Raw genomic sequence first — 19,443 nt, 5'->3', positions numbered from 1 at the left:
GCGTTATAGCTCCGGAAGCTGCTAAAACCGCAATTATTATATACCTAAGATTCATAAGAACATAAAAAGGATACTGGCGATGTGTCTTTTTCAACCAAATTAACTATGCAAGAAAATGAGCAATTGTAAGTCTTACCTCTTCTAAAAGCTCATACTACCTGGAACTCTTCTGTTCCTCTGGGATCACACTACTGCATGCTGATTAGTTAAGAAATCCCTAGGGAGCCATCCAACAGCTTCCCACTACCTGGTATGCCCATGTCTCTGCGTGCTGATCTGCAGACTGGGGCTCAGTAAATTAAAGCTTTCTAAGCAATAAGAGTGCTATAAGGACCCAAAATTCTAAAGCAGACATGCACCTTATACATAGCCAAGTCTACATTATAATGCTTCATGGAGTAAGTTGTTCTTACACAAATACTACTACACACATGGAATATAATTCACACAGAATGGCTGCAACATGTTAATATGTTTTATAATGTATTGGAGACCATACAGGAGAATTGTTGGCGTTTCGATGTGCAGCGTTTAGGACAAATGAACATGTAAAGGGTTCACATGGAGAACCTGCAAGGAAGGGATTATCACACTAGTGCTGTGACTTGCCTGCACAAAGCCTGAATATTTAAATAACATTGCTGACTACACATATGCAGGGAAAATAGTTTGAAATAGCCAAATTAAGTTGTGAATTACAGGCTGCTGACAGTTTAAAAATCAGAAGGGAAAAAATGTGGTTAAGGGATTGAGAGTGTGGACTCCCTACCCCATCTTTTTTTTCTCCCCTCTCACCCTTTCCTCGTAATACCCCTACATTGTTCATCTTACCTTTGCAACATACAATACGTGCTCCTTTTTGGCCGATCAGAACCTATAAAATGCACATACCTACATGCAGACCCTGTACATGAATGAGATTCCCTATTTTATAGGAAAATTTAAATATACTTCAACTGTGTACTGCTTTATGATGTACTTTCCTTCTTGTGTTCTGCAACTGTATCATCCATTTATTACACTGTTAACAGTTAAAATATGTATGGTTGAATGTGGCCATTGCACCTCAAGATGTAATTTCTCATTTATCCATCTTGCTCACTAAAGATTATGAAACAAAAAACATTTTTTCAGCAGTTGGAGTGAAATAAAAAAAAAAAATTGTTGTACTTTATTTTTGCAATACTATTAAAAAGGAATTTTCAGTTTATGCATTATGGTTCCTGGTATCAAAATCCTATCCTGTAAAGAAAATGCAAACATTAATGCTTACAATATGAATACATACATACATACATAATATGTAAAGAGGAAAAATAGAAATGCAAATATAAGTCAAACAGGAGTGTCTGGAAACATTTTTGTATATGCCAGAAAACTTTTATACAATATTTTTCACAAAATAAAAATTTCCAGAAAATTATACTGAAAATGTAAATATAAAATGTACAACTATAAAATTAACTATGAAGCATCACAAACACAAGATAAAAAAAAAAAAAAAAAAATCGAATTCTCTAACAATTTGTATTTAAAACAAGAGGTTTTAGAAGCAAACACTATTGCAAATATATATGTGGAGGCTACACTGCCTTGCCGACTCTAATGTTTCAGCGTACCCACGTTGGAGCATATATAGCAATGGATAATATATTCTAAGGGCAGGTATATCATTTATCCATTGCTATACATGCTCCAAGGGGAGAATGAAACCTCCTTTTAGGAGCAACTTAAATGAAAAATTTAAATAAAGAATAAAAAATAAATAAAAAAAAAAAAAAAAAAAAAAAAGAGTTCCAACTTCCTGGATTCCCTGCATGCTTTTCAGATTCCCCAATTACTTTCCATTTCTAATAACATATCCCATGGTACCTTTCTGCCTGCAAGCAGCGATTCCTGAAACTCCTCTCAGCACCTCTGTAGTTCAGAAAGCAGGCTCTGTGAAATGTGTGACACAGCAGTGTCTACTCACAGGGCATATTTGTTACATGTCACAGAGCTCAAGGAAAACTGGGTTTGATTTAACCACTTGCCGACCACCGCACGACGATGTACGTCCTATTTTTGAAGAGGGATATCTCGGTAACGGCAGCAGCTGCTGGCACAACCGAGATATCCATCTCTTCAGGCGGCGGTCGGCTATACGATAACGGTGGTCTCCGCGGTGGATTCACCGCGAGATCACCGCTATCGGCGGCGGGAGAGGTGCCACCCCCCCCCCCGCACCTTCCGCCGCTTACCGGAGCCGTCGGTAGCGGCGGAGGCGATCGGGTCCTTTCGTCTGCTGGGCATAGAGACAAGTGAGGCTAAGATGGCCCCTACTCGTCTCTATACCATAGGAGGGCGGAAGCGACGTCAAAACGTCACTTCCGCCCATACCTCTTAAAGGTATATTTTTTTTTAAATGTCAGATTTTCTTTTTTTTTTGCATTTTAGCCCAAATATGAGATCTGAGGACTTTTTGACCCCAGATCTCATATTTAAGAGGACCTGTCATGCTTTTTTCTATTACAAGGGATGTTTACATTCCTTGTAATAGGAATAAAAGTGATCCATTTTTATTTTTATTTTTTTTAAAACAGTGTAAAAATAAATAAAATCAATTAAAATAAATAAGAAAAAAAAAACACCCCGCCACGACGAGCTTGCGCACAGAAGCGAGCGCATACGTGAGTAGCGCCCGCATATGAAAACGGTGGTCAAACCACACATGTGAGGTATCGCCGCGATCGGTAGAGCGAGAGCAATAATTGTAGCCCTAGACCTCCTCTGTAACACAAAAAATGCAACCTGTAGAATTTTTTAAATGTCGCTTATGGAGATTTTTGAGGCTAAAAGTTTGACGCCATTCCACGAGCGGGCGCAATTTTGAAGCGTGACATGTTGGGTATCAATTTACTCGGCTTACCATTATCTTTCACAATATAAAAAAAAATTGGGCTAATTTTACTGTTGTCTTATTTTTTTATTCAAAAGAGTGAATTTTTTCCCAAAAAAAGTGCGCTTGTAAGACCGCTGCGCAAATACGGTGTGAAAAAAAGTATTTCAATGATCGCCATTTTATTCTCTAGGGTGTTAGAAAAAAAAAAAAAAATGTTTGGGGGTTCTAAGTAATTTTCTAGCAAAAAAACTGTTTTAAACATGTAAACACCAAGTCTGAAAAAGAGGCCTGGTCCTTAAGTGGTTAATAAAGACAAACACACTATGAACTACAAGTGAACTTGAAAGTGCAGTTACTGTAGATCTGAGGGGGACATACAAGGAAAATAAAAAAATGTTTTGCTTGCACATGACTGGATGATGGAAATCACCATTTCCAAGTGCACTTGCAGTGCAAAGTGGATTTGCCTTTAGTAAATACACCACAAATTGTATAGGACTCTTCACAAAGCTTGCAAACTAAGATTGTACAGATTAATAGGAGTAGGCAAGTGCAAATGATTATAAAATATACAAACCACAAGGAAAAAAAAAAGCATCACTTTATCAACCCCAAAAGAACATTAAACCTTTAACAATCCCAAGTTATTGTACACACCATGCACTTTATTGCAAATTAATTGTGGTTTCACGCTTTATACAATCATTTGAAAGTGAATAACTGAAGTGAGGTTTAAAGTTTTTAGGGTTAATAGTGTCACACACATTTGTGGTTTAAGTTTTATTATACAATTATTTACACATTGCACTTCATATTGATTAATTTCAGTAAGGTTTAATGTTTTATTAGTTTAGCATGACACTTTCGCATGAACATTTTGAACATGCTCATATAAACAGAATGAGTGAGCAGAATTGTTTTTAAACACTCCTGAAACGCCTACGCAGTTGATATTATGGAAAGTGTACAGTGCTGTACACATTACCCAAACAAAAAGCATTAGAGCCACTTTGCTTCAAAACAGACGCCTCATGTCGAGTTTGAATGGAGTTGAAATCCTTCCATTCAAGTCTATGGTAACATGTTGCAACATTACAATAGGGGTTTGTGGTGTGACGTTACATGCCAAAAAAATGCATGTCAACAGCGGCGCAAACATGCATCAGGTGGCTTAACACTTATTAAATTCTTATTAAATGCACCTATTAGCATGCTTTAACGCTATAAACGCATTTGCTAAGCATCAGTATTTAGAGCCAGTGTGAACAAGAGCCCTTTCACACTTATCCGCAAGCAGTATTAGTGGTGAAGTGCTTTACCATCCTTTTAGCAGTGCTATTTGGCAGCTAGCAGGAAACTTTTAACCCCCACTAGCGGCCAAAGGGTTAAATGTGCCTGCGTAGCACTGCTGCTGAAGCGCTTTGGCAGTGGTGCCCATTCATTTCAATGGGGAGTGGGAGGAGCAGTGAATACACTGCTCCAAAGATGCTACTTGCAGGAATTCAACGTCCTTCCAGCGCAACGCCCAGTGTGAAACTCAGGCTTTCACACTGGGGTGGCAGGGGAGGCATTTTTCAGGCACTATTTTCAGCCCTTTAGCCCCTGAAACTCAGTGTGAAAGGCATCCAAGTCTGAACGGACACGAGCATGCCACCTTCTGGCTGCAGTGGCAATTAATAAGCTGTATTTAACCACTTAAGGACAAGGCCTCTTTTTCAGATTTGGCGTTTACATGTTTTAAACTGTTTTTTTGCTGGAAAATTACTTAGAACCCCCAAACATTATATTTTGTTTTTTTTTCCTAACACCCTAGAGAATAAAATGGCGGTCATTGCAATATTTTTTTTTCAATCGTATTTGCGCAGCGATCTTACAAGTGCACTTTTTTTGGAAAAAAAATCACTTTTTTGAATAAAAAAATAATATAAAAAAAATTGGGCTAATTTTACTGTTATGAAAGATAATGTTACGCCGAGTAAATTGATACCCAACATGTCATGCTTCAAAATTGCGCCCGCTCGTGGAATGGTGTCAAACTTTTACCCTCAAAAATCTCCATAAGCGACATTTAAAAAAATTCTACAGGTTGCATGTTTTGCGTTACAGAGGAGGTCTAGGGCCAGAATTATTGCTCTTGCTCTACCAAACGCGGCAATACCTCACATGTGTAGTTTGCCCGCCGTTTTCATATGCCGGCGCTACTCACATATGCGTTCGCTTCTGTGCGTAAGCTCGTCGGGGTGGGGAGGGGGGGTTTAAAAAAAAAAAAAAATGTCTTCCTTATTTTTATGTTTACATAAAAAAAAAAAAAAAAAAAAAAAAAAAAAAGGAATGGATCACTTTTATTCCTATTACAAGGAATGTAAACATCCCTTGTAATAGAAAAAAGCATGATAGGTCCTCTTAAATATGAGATCTGGGGTCAAAAAGTCCTCAGATCTCATATTTGGACTTAAATGCAATAAAAAAATAAAAAAAATAAAAAAAGTAATTTTAAAAAATTACATTGAAAAAAAATAAACCTTTAAGGAGGTATGGGCAGAAGTGACGTTTTGACGTCCTTCTGCCCTCCTATGGTATAGAGATGAGTGGGGGCCATCTTAGCCTCACTCGTCTCCATACCCAGCAGCAAGAAGGACCTGATCGCCTCCCCCGCTACCGATGGCTCTGGTAAGCAGCGGGAGGGGGGGGGTGGCACCTCTCCCGCCGCCGATATCGGTGATCTTGCGGCGAACCCGCCACGGAGGCCACCGTTATTGTACACATGGCCGCCTCCTGTAAAGAGGGATACCTCGGTTGTGGCAGCAGCTGGTGCCGTTACCGAGATATCCCTCTTCAAAAAAACGACGTATATTTACATGAGGCGGTCCTTAAGTGGTTAATATCTACCCAAGAAAAATTTTTTTTTTTTTTTTTTAGTTTGAGCACAAGAAAATTTACACAAATCTATACAAAAAAAAAATACTCAAAATAAAAGTTTAATTATAAATGGTTCACAGGCATATTTCTCATGATTAGCACATTGCTGTGCCTGATGAGCTATCACCTTTACTGTTAGATGGCCTGGCTTGTTCGGTCTCTTCTGCATCAGAGTTTGCATCATAAAATTCTTCACAACTGCTAGATTGTGTAGCATGGTCCTCAGAGACTGCAAAAAAAAAAAATATATATATATGTTCTTGTTCTCTAAACCACAACCAGACATTACACATCTATTGTAGAAAACAACCAAACATAAGAAAAACTTACATGACTTATCTTTTTTTCCTTGTGCATTACACTCCTGCTGGCTGAATGGATTGTAAAATGGATCTGCAACTTTGGTTTCAAAAGGGTCCATTTTACTGCTAAAAATGAAAAAAGGCTTGCTTTCAAATGGTTCAGCATTTGCGGTTGTCTGTAAAAGCGATGCAGTCTTTGGCTTTTTCCATGACTTTCCACTTTTGCTGGGCTTCGTTAAATCTGTGGTGTTGGACTTGCCCAAACAAAAGCTTGGAACAACCTTCAGAACTTCAGTCTCTTTCTGAACCTTATTATCAAGGGACAGGTCACTGGCTGCCCCTTTCAAGGAACAGCTTACAGGATCTTTGGCCCTGACTGCGGCATAGGTTGGGAACTTAAATACAGCTTTGTTTAGACCATCCTTTTGAGGCTCCTGTGCAATCTCCATTTTTGATTCAGCCTTGTCAATGCTTTCTTGGATATTTTTACTAGTGGAACAGGCCCCAGAAAAATCTGATCTTCTAATTTTCGCATTTAATCTAGTTGCTTCGCCTGTTCTCAAGTTAGGACTGTCTTCAGCATTAGACAAAGTCTGTACTTTTCCTTCAGGCAAAGAATCCCCAGTATTTTCTTGTACGACCGAGTCTTCATAATATTTCATCCGAAGTTCCTACCGGAGAAAACAAGGCTTCAGAACAATGACTCTTAACATTTCTATAAAACAAAAATAATTTTTTTTTTTTGCAACATTTATGGCAGATCTTCATAAATCACTAAGGCTTCATGTACACTTGGCCGCGATATACCGCAGCCATGGGAAAATTCAAAACACAATTTTGCTGCATTTTGCAGTTTCCCCTTGGCCAGAGGTCAAAATGTTCCTATATTGAATGCAATTCATCTGTCATAAAAAAAAAGAGGGGATGGATCAGTGTACTAAATTATTAAAGACATAGGGTTTTTTTTCTAGAATTGTACAAGAAAAACATTTTCTTAATCATACAATACAGGGCATAGGATCTTGGTCTCAGGTGGTTGGGATATCCAAAAGCAGTGCAACTAAGGGGTGGGCAACACAGCAGCAAACGTCTACAGGCAAACAAGCTGCTGATTAGGCCTTAGCTTTAAACTCACACTAGAATACATACCATTGTAGGTCCAGTTCAATAGGGGTTTGTTTGCTTGGTTGCCAGTCAAGCCCTGATGAAAGGGGCAGGTAGACCCATGAAACATGCTGGCTACTTCTTGATCTGTACCCCTGACCTTTAATGGAATAAAGTTGTATCGGGACCTCTTAGTAGTGGCGTGGCACTTAAGTTTCAACACTTCTTACATTACACTACAAGCCAAGGAGACTGTGGAGATCCTCTGGGATGTAGAAGCCACCTGCCTAGGAACCAGATCATTCACTCCAACAATTTGAGATAACCATAACAGTAAAATAATCCTTTGGGTGCAGTGCTATCCTTCCACTTTCCTTGAAAACTCAGAGGGCAGGCCAAAGCACCACATGGCATCAGGTCTGAATATCCTCGCAGAAAAATTAAACAAACGTAATCTGATGAACAGATGCAAATCTGTGAAACAGATATCTGAAGCATGGACAGATCTCACAGGATTGCATGGGTAAACACAGCCCTCCATGGAAGTACACTTTAGTAGACCGTGTGTAAAGGAGGAAGAAAGAGACCCTTTAGAAATAAAGATGGCCTTTACCCAACCTTATCCCTGTGTAACAGTAAGAAGGGCTCTTTATAGGAAAAGGCTGCTAACAAACTGACATTGCAGACGTAATAGCAACAAACAAGGCAAACCTATGAGTGAAGGCAGAGGAATCTCCCTGATAGAGTAAAAAAGCAGCTTCTGATGGACTGACAAGACCGGTTTAAAATCTCAATGTCACAGGGAAAGGCAAAGGGAGTCAAGTGAGCGACACCCTGCACATGGTTTTCACCAATGAAGAGACAAATCGGTCCATGGGCACTCAGGAGCAACCACTGATGCACACCAAATGGAAGGAATAACAGATCTGTTCCACAGAGGTGAAATTGCCCAGCCTCACAATGGGAGAAATAACCTCTCAAGTAGACTTGGGGGAAGTTGATATTCTAGATTTAAAAAGTATGGGGGGGGGGGGGGGGGGGTGACCAAATCCCATAGGCTCCTGTCTAAGCACCTGGGCTTCAAATCCATGAAACTAAGAAGCTAGTAGGTGGTCCAGTACCTGAGAGAAAATCTGGACACATGAGAAGGACCCACAGACATTCTTTCAGGAGTCTGAGAATGCCCGAGTACCATATCTTCCTAGATCAGTTTAGTGCAATGGGAATTACCAGAATGTCCTCCATCTTGAGCCTGTGTAGTAGACCAAGAGGAGGAGGAAAGGAATAAGCGGTTAGCACTTCTGCCTAGCAGCACTAGGGTCAAATACCAACCACTGCACTACCTGCATGGAGTTTGCATGTTCTTCCTGTGCAGGTTTCTTCCCACACTTCAAAGACATGCTGGTAGGGAAATATGTATGTTAAGTGCTGCATAAATTCATGGAGCTATACAAGTACCTAAAATAAACAAACAAAATAAATGGAACAAGTTGAATTTATTCTGGTAAGTCATCAGGGCATTCACTGTAAAAAACAAAAGATCCCTAGACCTGGAGACCTGCTCCAGTTTGAACCGGAGCACCAGGAGGCTTGAGGCCCAAGTCCAGCATCCTCCACCTGTGACAGAGAACTTGAAACACCTGTCAGTGAAGGGACCATTCTCCTAAAGCCAGACGATGGCTGAGGATATCTGTATGACAATTTTCTCCACCTAGAAGGTGCATGGTGGTCAAGGCTGGTACATAAAGTTCTGCCCAAGCCAGATTTACTAGAATATATATCAGGAAACAGGCCTACTTTTGTCAATATAGCCACCATGAACTGAGAGGGTACCTAGGACTTCTCTCCAGCCCTAAAGGCTGACATCCGTCATGAGTACCTTCCAAACCAAATGGAGGAAGGATTTCTCAAATTCCAGCACAAACTGGTGCCTTGTCATGCCAAGGGAACCCTAGTCTTGCTGGACAGGTGTATGGGACAATCCAGAGACTGCCCCCTCTTGTCCAATGCTGCTTGAATTTTGAGCTGCAATGGCTCACAGTGAAAATGGGCATGTGGAACTGCCTTGAAAAGGACACCATTCGGCCCAAGACCCTTACACAAAGTAGAGGGTCAACTGGCTTCTAGACCGCACAGTCTGAATGTGGAAGAGGAGGGTCTGGGGTTTATCCAAGGAAAAGCAAAGAAAAGAAAAAAAACACGAACAGAGCCATGTCTAAGGCTAGGCCCAAATACCCCAAGCTATGACGCAGTTCCAGTAATGAATTATGGGATTCATGATCCACTCAATCAAATGGATGTTGGTTGACATCTGAGGCAGCCGTTTCCTGAGAAGGTTGTTCTGACATTCCACTATGGGGGAAGGCCTGAGAGTGAAGCAGAGTAATAGAAGCCAGCACCTTGGTAAAGATGTGAGGTGCAGTGAACCGGCCAAAGTTAAAAGCAATGGTAATGTTGTGTTTACCCACATCAAATGCAGGCAGCATTGATGTTCTACAAATAATGTGGAAATATGAGCACTGGTCTTGATGTCCTTGGAGGCCAGGATGTCTTCAGGATGAAGGGAGACGTTAGCAAAGTGGGTGGATTCCATCCACCTAGCAGAAATGAAGGACATTATGCTACTTTTTGCTGTGGGGATACTGAACAGGTTTGGGTAGAAACCTAAAAACTTCTAACTCTGCCAGGGTAACAACTATGACCTTCCAAGAGAGGAGCTGCACCAGAGCACAGTAGTATTACACAACGATGGAGACAGACTAAATTTCCAGCTTGTAGATACCTTGCCCTGGACAAAGAATAATAAATGTCCTTGAAAAATAGTCCAGGGGTGCATCAAAAGGTTTAACCTGAAAGGCACATATTTGAATAGGAGGCCTGCATTCCTTACAGCGTCTGACAACTGGGTGCTCGTAGTGACAGCAGGGGATGTCGCATGAGCGAACACACGGTTGCAAAAAAAAAAATAAAAAAAAAATAAAAAGAGTGCAATGTCACAGTCAAGTTGGCCAAGGTAAGGAGACATAGTAACAAATACAGCGATACTAAAAGATATACATAAAGTAGACATTCAATTACAATAACCAACTGCACACTCCTTGAGGCAGCATAATGACATCAGAATCCTGCCAACCCTCACCCAACGCTGTTGCCCAGCACCCTATGCCTCAGGTGTGTGGCTCAGTCCCAGCCCCTGGGGGGGGAAGCAACATCAACTCTCACAGGGAATCTGGTCCACAAACACACTGATGCAAGTGCAGTGCACAAATCGGTACGTGCGCGGTATACTTGCAAGATTGCAATGTATTGGTTTGCTGAGAAATCAGCACTAGCCATCACCGTGAAAAAAAATGCCACATGGAAACACTGCACAAGGCAAAAGTATGTGGGATAAAGTGGGAAAGAGGAGAGAAACACAATTAAAAAGTACACACTTATAAATGATGGGAGAGGTAACCTGAAAAAGGCAATGGTTAAGACCCGTTTCACACTGAAGGTGTTTTTTCAGGCGCTAAAGGGCTAAAAATACTGCCTGTAAAGCACAGAAAAACGCCTCCCCTGCAGCCCCAGCGTGAGAGCCCGAGTGCTTTCACACTGGATCAATGCGCTTGCAGGATGTTAAAAGTCCTGCAAGCAGCATCTTTGGAGTGGCAGAGGAGCAGTGTATAAACCGCTACTCCACTGCCCCTGCACACTGAAATTTGGCAGCGGTGCTAGCGGGGGGTTAAAAGCTCCCTACTAGCACCCAAAAAGCGCTGCTAAAACTAGAGGCGCTTTACCGCTAACGCAGCCCGCTGACAGTATAAAAGGGCTCTACAAGAGAAAGCTCCATTTTTACAATCTGTCAATGTGAGGACATGTAAACAGTTAGCATACTATATGCATGATGATGTAATGCAATAATAGAGATACTAAATACAACCAAATCAAAACCTACAAATATATGTACCATACACAAAAATCCTCCTAGAATCTTACAGATGTGGGAGTACTGGCTAGTAATCATCGAAAAAACAACAAATGAAAAAACAAAAACACAAAACAATGAGAAGGCAGTATTAAGCAAACCACAACTAGATTATTGGGGCATACGTTCTTGCCGGTGACTTTGTTCTATGGCCAATTTATTATCACAAAAGGGATTGATGGTTTCACTTACATAGGTGCGTGGCTTGCTGAGGGGGCACTCCTAAAGAGGAGGAGAGGACAGCCACCAGTACAGCCTTATGTAATGCAAATAATTGGCAGCGCATGAGTGAAAAGCGCTGAAGGTAGAGAAGGCGCCGAAGCCCTGATTGGAAGGTGACTATGTAAAACTGTAAACGTTTAAAAATTGTGGTTCATAGACCCCCAAGTGGCATAAGGACGGATTTCAGGAGGTCAGTGAGGGTCAGATTAAAAAAAAAAAAAAAATCCTATACAGACCTACCCCTTGTCCCAATCAATGACTTCCCAATGGAAGAAATTTAAAACGCACCCCGCTACTGCTTATAGTGCTAATAGTGCAATTGCTAAGCATCTCTTGACTTATTAGCCCACATTTACCATATAAATATGTATCGTCGTTCTCTGCAAAACCGCCATCTCGTGCCACACCATAATAGCAGTGTGTGACCTGCCTTATGCCTTGGTGGCTGCAAGATTTCCCAAGTGATTTTTATCATACTGGTTTTTCTGACTCTGCCTAATAGGTTGGCGAGACCATAACGTCTGGTAAGCACATTCTACACTTTACCTGGTGGTGGATTCCTGCACTTTCATGACACATGTGAAGGAAACAGCATGGACATTTACGAAGACCACTCATGTGTAGTCACATTATGATGCAGTGAAGTCTATGAACGATGCAGACACTTTTTTATGCACTTTGCCTTTTATATTGGTTATATTTTATGCGATTGGTCGATGATTGCTCATTCATTTGCACAACAAGTGCTAGTAGATCGTTGGCTTCTCTAATTAACCAGCAGTCAATTGACATGATCTTTTGTTACACTTTGCACAGTTTGTGTGTTTATTGTATTCTTCATTAGCGCAACACTTATTTATATGCTTAACCACGGGTTTTACCCCCTTCCTGACCAGAGCATTTTTTACAATTTGGCACTGTGCTGGTAATTGTGTGGTCATACAATGCTGTACCCAAACAAAATTGGCGTCTTTTTTCCCCCCCCCACAAATGGAGCTCTTTTGGTGCTATTTGATCACTTCTGTGTTTTTTGCGCTAACAAAAAAAAAACAAGAAAATTTTGCTATAATAAATTTACCCAAAAATGTTTAAAAAAAAATAAAGGTCTTCATCAGTTTAGGCCAATATATATTCTTCTACATATTTTTTAGTTTTTTTACCAAAAAGTATTCACAATAAGCGTATATTGATTGGTTTGCGCAAAAGTTATAGCGTCTACAGACGAAAGATGACATTCTATTTTTTTTTTTTTTACTAGCAGTTGCCGTGATCTGCGATGTTTAGCAGTACTGCGACATACAGATCGGACACTTTTGGGACCACTGACGTTTTATACAGCAATCAGTGCTATAAATAGGCACTGATTACTGTACATGCCACTGGTAGGGAAGAGCTTAACACTAGCGGGGGATCAAGGGGTTAAATGTGTGTTCCCACTGTATGGGGATATGACTAATGGAGGAGACATATCGTTGTTTCTACTTACAAGGAACAAACAATATGTCTCCTCTCCCCTGACAGGACAGGGATTTGTGCGTTTACACATACAAATCCGGGTGCTGGCTCTTGTGCACATGACCGCACGTGGCCGGCGGCGATCGCGACCACGTGCATCAGGTCCGCTGCCATGCAGCAAGTGCATGCCCTCTGGTGGCTCTTAAAGGGAACACCGCATAATAGGATTTTTATAACCGCTTACCTATAAAATACTTTTGACGTACATCACGGGACATGTGTAAATTACTATGTGGGTTATAGGCCACCTTCAGGTGATGGACACTGGCACACCCTAAAACAGGAAGTCCACTCCCTAACCCCTCCCACTACTGGGAATGCCTCAGTTTTTGTTGGAAAGCATTACACGTGTATACCAGAAAGAAGGGAGGGACCTCTGTGTCCTGTGATGTACTTCAAAGAAAAGGATTTTTACAGGTAAGCTGTTATAAAAATCCTATTTTCTTAAATCCTACATCACGGGGGCACAGAGCCATAGTAATTGCTATGTGGGATGTCCCAGAGCAATGCCAACTGAAGGGAGGGAGACAACAAAATTAGGGCACCATGAGATTAGAGAACTTATACTGCAGCTTGCAGCACACTGCGACCATAGGCAATATCCTCATGGATTTTTTTTTTTTTACATCTCCCTGATATAATCTGGTAAATGTATTGACTGAAGACCAAGTTGCGGCCTTGCAGATTTGACCCATGGAGGCTTGGTGATGCACTGACCAGGAAGCACTGACAGCCCTTGTAGAGTGTGCTTTGATTTGAAAGGGCGTAATCTTCCTCTTTAAACCATAGTGACAAATAGAAAGAAATATTGCGCTGTGACTATAATATAAAAGCAGCAAACATTACCGAAAGACCAACGGTTAAAAGATAATAAAAAGGAAAATTATGTTGCGCTAAAGTGCTGGTGTGCATGAATTATAAAAATCTATTAATAACCACAATAAATATCAATAGCCAAATTCATACCAACATATGAATACAAGTCAAAACCTATATATCATAAGTGCTAAAAATAATAGTATGCAGTCTTATTACAGAAAAGCGTGAAAAATCTAAAAAATGGTATTATAAACAGAATAAAGAGTCCAATAAATTATAAATTATGTCTGATGCGTGGCCTGGTTATAGATCATAAATAAACCAGGGAATATACATGTTAGCTTTATCCAAGGCAATACATATATAGCTCTCTATATCTAGAAATGTGAATACGATTCTAGTCTCTACGATTCTAGGTGTTGTGGTAGATAGAAAATCTTCACCTTATTCAGAGCACTTTTTAGTGTTGCCTTTCTGATCACGGGAAATCTTCACTATCTATTGAGACTAGAATCTTATTCACATTTCTATCTATATTGCCTTGGATAAAGCTAGCCTGTATAACCAGGTCACGTATCGGACATAATTTATCATTTATTGGACTCTCTATTCTATTTATATTATTGAGCACCAATTTTATAGTAGTCACATTTTGGGGATTTTTCACTTGCTTTTCTGTAATAAGACTGCATACTATTATTTCTAGCACTTCTGATATATAGGTTTTGACTTATATTCATATGTTTATTGGTATGATTTTGGCTATTGATATCTATTGTGGTTAACAGATTTTTATAATTCATGCACACCAGCACTTTAGCGCAAAACATTAATTTTCTCTTCAAACCATAAGCTTGAACAATTACTTGTGGAATCCAATTTTCGTTTAGAAAGATCCAATGCTGCCTGTCCTCTTTTAGGATGTTCAGGCAATGCAAACAAAACATCAGTTTTTCGAATCTGCGCAAACACCTTCAAGTAGACTGACTGCTCTCACCACATCAAGTGAATGTAGAGACTTTACTTCCATAGAACTGGGTTCTGGAAAAAATGAAGGTAGAACAATATCCTGATTTAAATGAAAACTTGACACTACCTACCTTCGGTAGAAAGTTAGGATGAGGACGTAAAACTACCTTATCCTGACAAATAATTAAATATGACTATTTACAAGAAAGAGCAGCCAACTCTTGCAGAAGATATGGCTACCATAAAAACTAGTTTCCTTGTCAAAAGGACCAAGGGAATATGTTGTATCGGCTCAAATGGCTGACAGAACTAAATTCAAGTCCCAAGGGTTCAGAGATGACCTAATCGGAGGATTAAGCCGCGTTACCCCTGAATAATGCTACGAACCAAAAGGCTGCAAACCAAGTGGTCGTTGAAATAACACCGATAAGGCCAAGACCTGGCCTTTGATAGTACTCAAAGTCAGCTTAATTTCGAACCTCATTTGCAGAAAGTCAAGGATTTTACCTACGTCATGCTTCCTGGGGGGCCAACCCCGGGATTCACACCAGGAGACATGCCTTCCAGACTCTATAATATACGATTCTTGAGGCCGGCTTCCTTGCATTAATCAAGGTAGATACCACTAAACCTGACAGCCCAGCTTCTTCAGAATGTGGGTCTCAATAGCCAAACTGTTAAATTTAGCGTTTGTAAGTGTCAGGGCTGGCTTAGCCCTTCCTTCTCTGGGCTGGCCGCTCAGCTGTCTGCTAAGTGCCAGCTCTCTTCTCTCTCCAGTGTTACCAGCTGTTCCTGATGATGCTCATCTGACCTGCCTACTTAGAGCCTTCCAACTCTCTTCACCTCTTGCTGACATCCCTTCTGGCTCCTGCTTGCTGTGCTCTACTTGGATCCCTGACTTCTGGCCTGGCTGACTACCCGATCTGGTTACTGGACTCTGGCTATGCTTGACTACGCTTTTTCTATTTACCTTTTTATTAATAAAGTGTGATTTAATTGTACTTCTGTCTCAGCCTGTTTCATGGTTTCTGACAGTAAGGTAGAATGGAATATCAGACCTTGCGAGAGAAGGTCTGGACGTAGTGGTAGAGTCCATGGGCCCCCTACCGCCAATTTTATAATCTCTGCAAACCAAGATCTCCTGGGCCACAGGAATCACTGACTTCCCTTCCTGCTTGATCCTGCAAAGAAATCCATGGAAGCTGCAGAACAGGAGGGGATGCATAAATCTGTGAAAACCGATTCTACGGGCATACCAAGGCATCTGTTCTGCAAGCTAGTGGATCTTTTGTTCTTGAGACAAAGTTGTCACTCTTCTTGTTGAACCTGGATGCAAACAGATCTACGTCCAGAACACCCCATCTTTGACATACTGTCAGAAAGATATCAGGGTGAAGAGACTATTCTCCCGGGAACAACTGCTGGTGACTCAAGTAGTCTGCTTCCAAGTCTCTATTCCTGGAATGAAGACTGCCGATAGGCAAGGTACATTGTTTTCTGCCCAAGTTAGGATATGATTCAACACTCTCTGGGTCACATGACTTCTCGTGCACCCTTGGTGATTGATAGAGGCCACTGCTGTGACATTGTCGGATTGGATCATGACAGGACAATTCCTTAACCTGAACATCCAGGCCCGCAGGGCCAAGCACGCTACCCGAATCTCTGGAATATTGGATGGGCAAGGTCATTTCTGATCTGGACCATTTCCTTTAGACAGTCTCTGCTTTCTGGACTGCTCCCCAACCCCAAAGGCTGGTATCAGTTACCACCTTCCAGGTAATTGGTAGGAGGGATTTTCCCTTCTGCAGATTATTGGTTATTAACCACCAACTGAGGCTCTGGCATACCTTTGGAGACAAACACATTGGGAAATCTAAAGCTTGGACCTTGTTCCAAGCTGATAGGATACTGTTTTGCAGCAGTCTCAAATGAAACTGAGCATAAGGTACGGCCTCGAATGAAGCCACCATCTTCCCCAACAACCTCATGCAAAGTCAAATAGGATTCTTCTTTGGCTTGACTACCTTATGGCACTGATCTTTGCCTGGGGTAAGAATACCCTCTTCTGGACTGTATCTATGATCAGACACAAGTATTCCAATCTCCTTGATGGTTTTAAAGGAAGATTTCTCTAGGTTGAGAATCCAATCTAGGCATTCCAGGTAGTTGACTGTGGTAACCATACTTTGGTCTAAGCGACTGGTCTATCAAGAGCAGATCATCTAGGCACACTATAATCATTATACCTTGGGCCCTTAATCTGGGTAGAGGAGGGGCCAGGGCCTTTGTAAACACTTGAGGCGCAGTAGCTAGACCGAAAGGCAGAGCTACAAACTGAAAATGAAGATTTCCTACCTCGAAGAGTAGATATTTCTGGTGAGGGGGTAAAATCGTCACATGGAGATATGCATCCTTGATGTCGACTGACACCAGAAGTTCTCCTCCTTGAAGGAATCTTTGAGATCTAGAATGGGTCTGACATCTCCATTTGGTTTTGGTACTGTTAAAAGCTTTGCATAAAACCCCAACCCGTGCTCTTCTATCGGGACCACCGATATCACCTTTTGAGACACAAGATGGTCCAATGCTTGAAAGAGACCCTTTTCTCTGGATCCCTGGGAACGTTTGAGCTGAGAAAATGAGGAAACAGGGACTCTCGGAACTCTAGTTTGTACACTAGAGTAATTTAGAAAGCCACCCATTTGTTTTGACACTCTTCCTGCCAGACCCTTAACTGCAAAAGTATTCCCCCTACTCGAGTGACAGGGAGCGCCCCTTCATAAGGAGGCTTTAGTATTTTGTTTTGTAGGTTTCCTTCCCCAGGACCTTTTGTCCTGGGGTTGACCCTGAAGTTTACCTCAGGAACTTGATAGTGGAGGCTGTCATGACTGCCTGGAGGCTGATGCCCCCCTGGCACTGAAGTAGCTTGTTTAAATGAAATATGCTTACTCCTTTTCCTAACTGGCAAAATGTTACTTTTAACTTTAGAAATGCTTTGGATGTACTTATCCAAGTCATCCCCAAACAGCCATTCACCACGAAGAGGAAAACTAGCCAGGAGCTTTTTGAAGGGCGCTTCAGCTGACCAATTTTTCAACCATAGTATTCCACACATATGCAACAGCCCAAGCATAAGGCCTGGAGAACAGAATATCTCATAGCGTCTATTGCAAAACATAACGCCCCATTGTAGCTCGGCTAAATCCTGAGCCTGCTGATCAGACATAATCTTGAGCACCTGGTGTATGTCAATCCTTGAGTTTAAACAAGTGCTGCCAGAGCAGGCTGAGTCACTGAACATGCCAGAGAAAAAGTGCTTGATAGGAATTCCAACTTCTTATCCGTTGGATCCCTAAGCATTTGAGCATTGTCTACTGGACAACTCAATCTTTTATTCAGGATATAGCATTGTCAATTGCTGGTATCTCCCATTTATAATTAAACGTTTCCTTCATAGAATAAAAATGCTCATCTGGGTGATCCCATAAGCTTTTCCAGCAAAGAATGGATAGGAAATTCATGCACAGCTTGGGGAGGCTTTAGCGAACCCAAACAAGAAGTAGGTTCATCAGACTCAGTTAAGAGTAGCATAAATGTAGAGTGGACCAATTCAGCAAGAGATTTTACCATCAATATTTCAATTATGAACTTGATCCCTCTGCAGAAGAGGAGTCATCCGCCTCTTCCCGGTCTCCTGAGAAAAATTCATCTCCTACCCCCCTTTTTCAGTTTGAGGGTCCTGGGTAAAGGAAGGGGACCTATCGCATCTAGACCCACTCTGGGATGCAATTAAAGCCCCTAACCTCTGCTCCAATCCTAATATACTTGAGAAAAATGTATTCAGTGATAGACAGGGGCTGCAGTGTTGGAAACCGTTGCATCAACTGATGTCTCCGACGGCTCGCTCTGACCAGCCACTTCAGATCTCTCAGGGGAGGATGCCAGTTTAGAGATGATTTTAGGCTTTTTTGAGCTTGGAGTCCCTATTGAGCCCTTTTTGGGGGTGTTTTTAACCCCCTTCTGACCATAGCCCGATGCAAATGCAGAGGTACTACCAGAAGAAATTGCATTCACTGCTTGAGCAATAGTCCAACAACTGCCGCTGCTATTAACGCTCAGCCTGATGCATCTTTACTCATGACCAACACCTAAGACACTGGCGAAAAAACTGAGGTACTCCCAGTTGTGGGAGGGGTTATATAGTGGACTTCCTGTCTTATGGTGTGCCAGTGTCCGTCACCTGAAGATGGCCTGTAACCTGTAATTACTAGGGCTCTGTGTCCCGTAATGCACGATTAAGAAATATACACACTGGGTTTTGCACAGGGGTGCCATTCTGTCCCCGTAAAAAGACGTGAGCCCCTCGCGAATCGGTTAAGATTTACACAATTTATGTCAATCGTGGTGTTAGCAGCTCCTTCCATCCATTAGCGCAGTATTTTCCAAATAAAATTTAAAAGTTCTAATTCTCATTTTTTATTACTAGTAATAGTAGATTTGAGCAGAATTAAAAAATAGTTGTGTTTAACCACTACAATACAGGGCACTTTCGCTCCCTTCCTTCCCAGCCCAATTTTCAGCGCTCTTGCACTTTCAATGACAATTGTGCAGTCATGCTACACTGTACCCAAATTCATTTTTATAATTTTGTTTGCACAAATAGAGCTTTATTTTGGTGATATTTATTCATGGCTCCGTTTTTTATTTTTTTGCGTTAAGTGAAAAAAAGCGGAAATTTGGAA

The 19,443-nt window shown here is 41.3% G+C and overlaps 1 protein-coding gene across 2 annotated transcripts in view; it reads right to left on the bottom strand.

Annotated features, from left to right (window-relative positions):
• Positions 1–1,137: 1,137 nt before the first annotated feature.
• The window catches only part of LOC143975135 (E3 ubiquitin-protein ligase TRIM63-like), a 42,785-nt gene continuing 24,479 nt past the window's right edge, over positions 1,138–19,443 (bottom strand). For both annotated transcript variants that reach the window (XM_077477170.1, XM_077477171.1), the window contains 3 exons: positions 6,131–6,773; positions 5,928–6,029; positions 1,138–1,242 (listed from right to left, as the gene is read on the bottom strand). In XM_077477170.1, the coding sequence (XP_077333296.1) occupies positions 1,238–1,242; positions 5,928–6,029; positions 6,131–6,773 (750 nt within the window). In that variant the 3' untranslated portion in view covers positions 1,138–1,237. The remainder of the gene's footprint in view (positions 1,243–5,927; positions 6,030–6,130; positions 6,774–19,443) is intronic.

This window comes from Lithobates pipiens, unplaced genomic scaffold, assembly GCF_037356315.1.
Source record: "Lithobates pipiens isolate NorthernLeopardFrog02 unplaced genomic scaffold, aLitPip1_a1.2 Scaffold_13, whole genome shotgun sequence".
Classification (NCBI taxonomy): Eukaryota; Metazoa; Chordata; class Amphibia; order Anura; family Ranidae; genus Lithobates; species Lithobates pipiens.
This window is presented reverse-complemented; position numbering and strand designations above follow the sequence as displayed.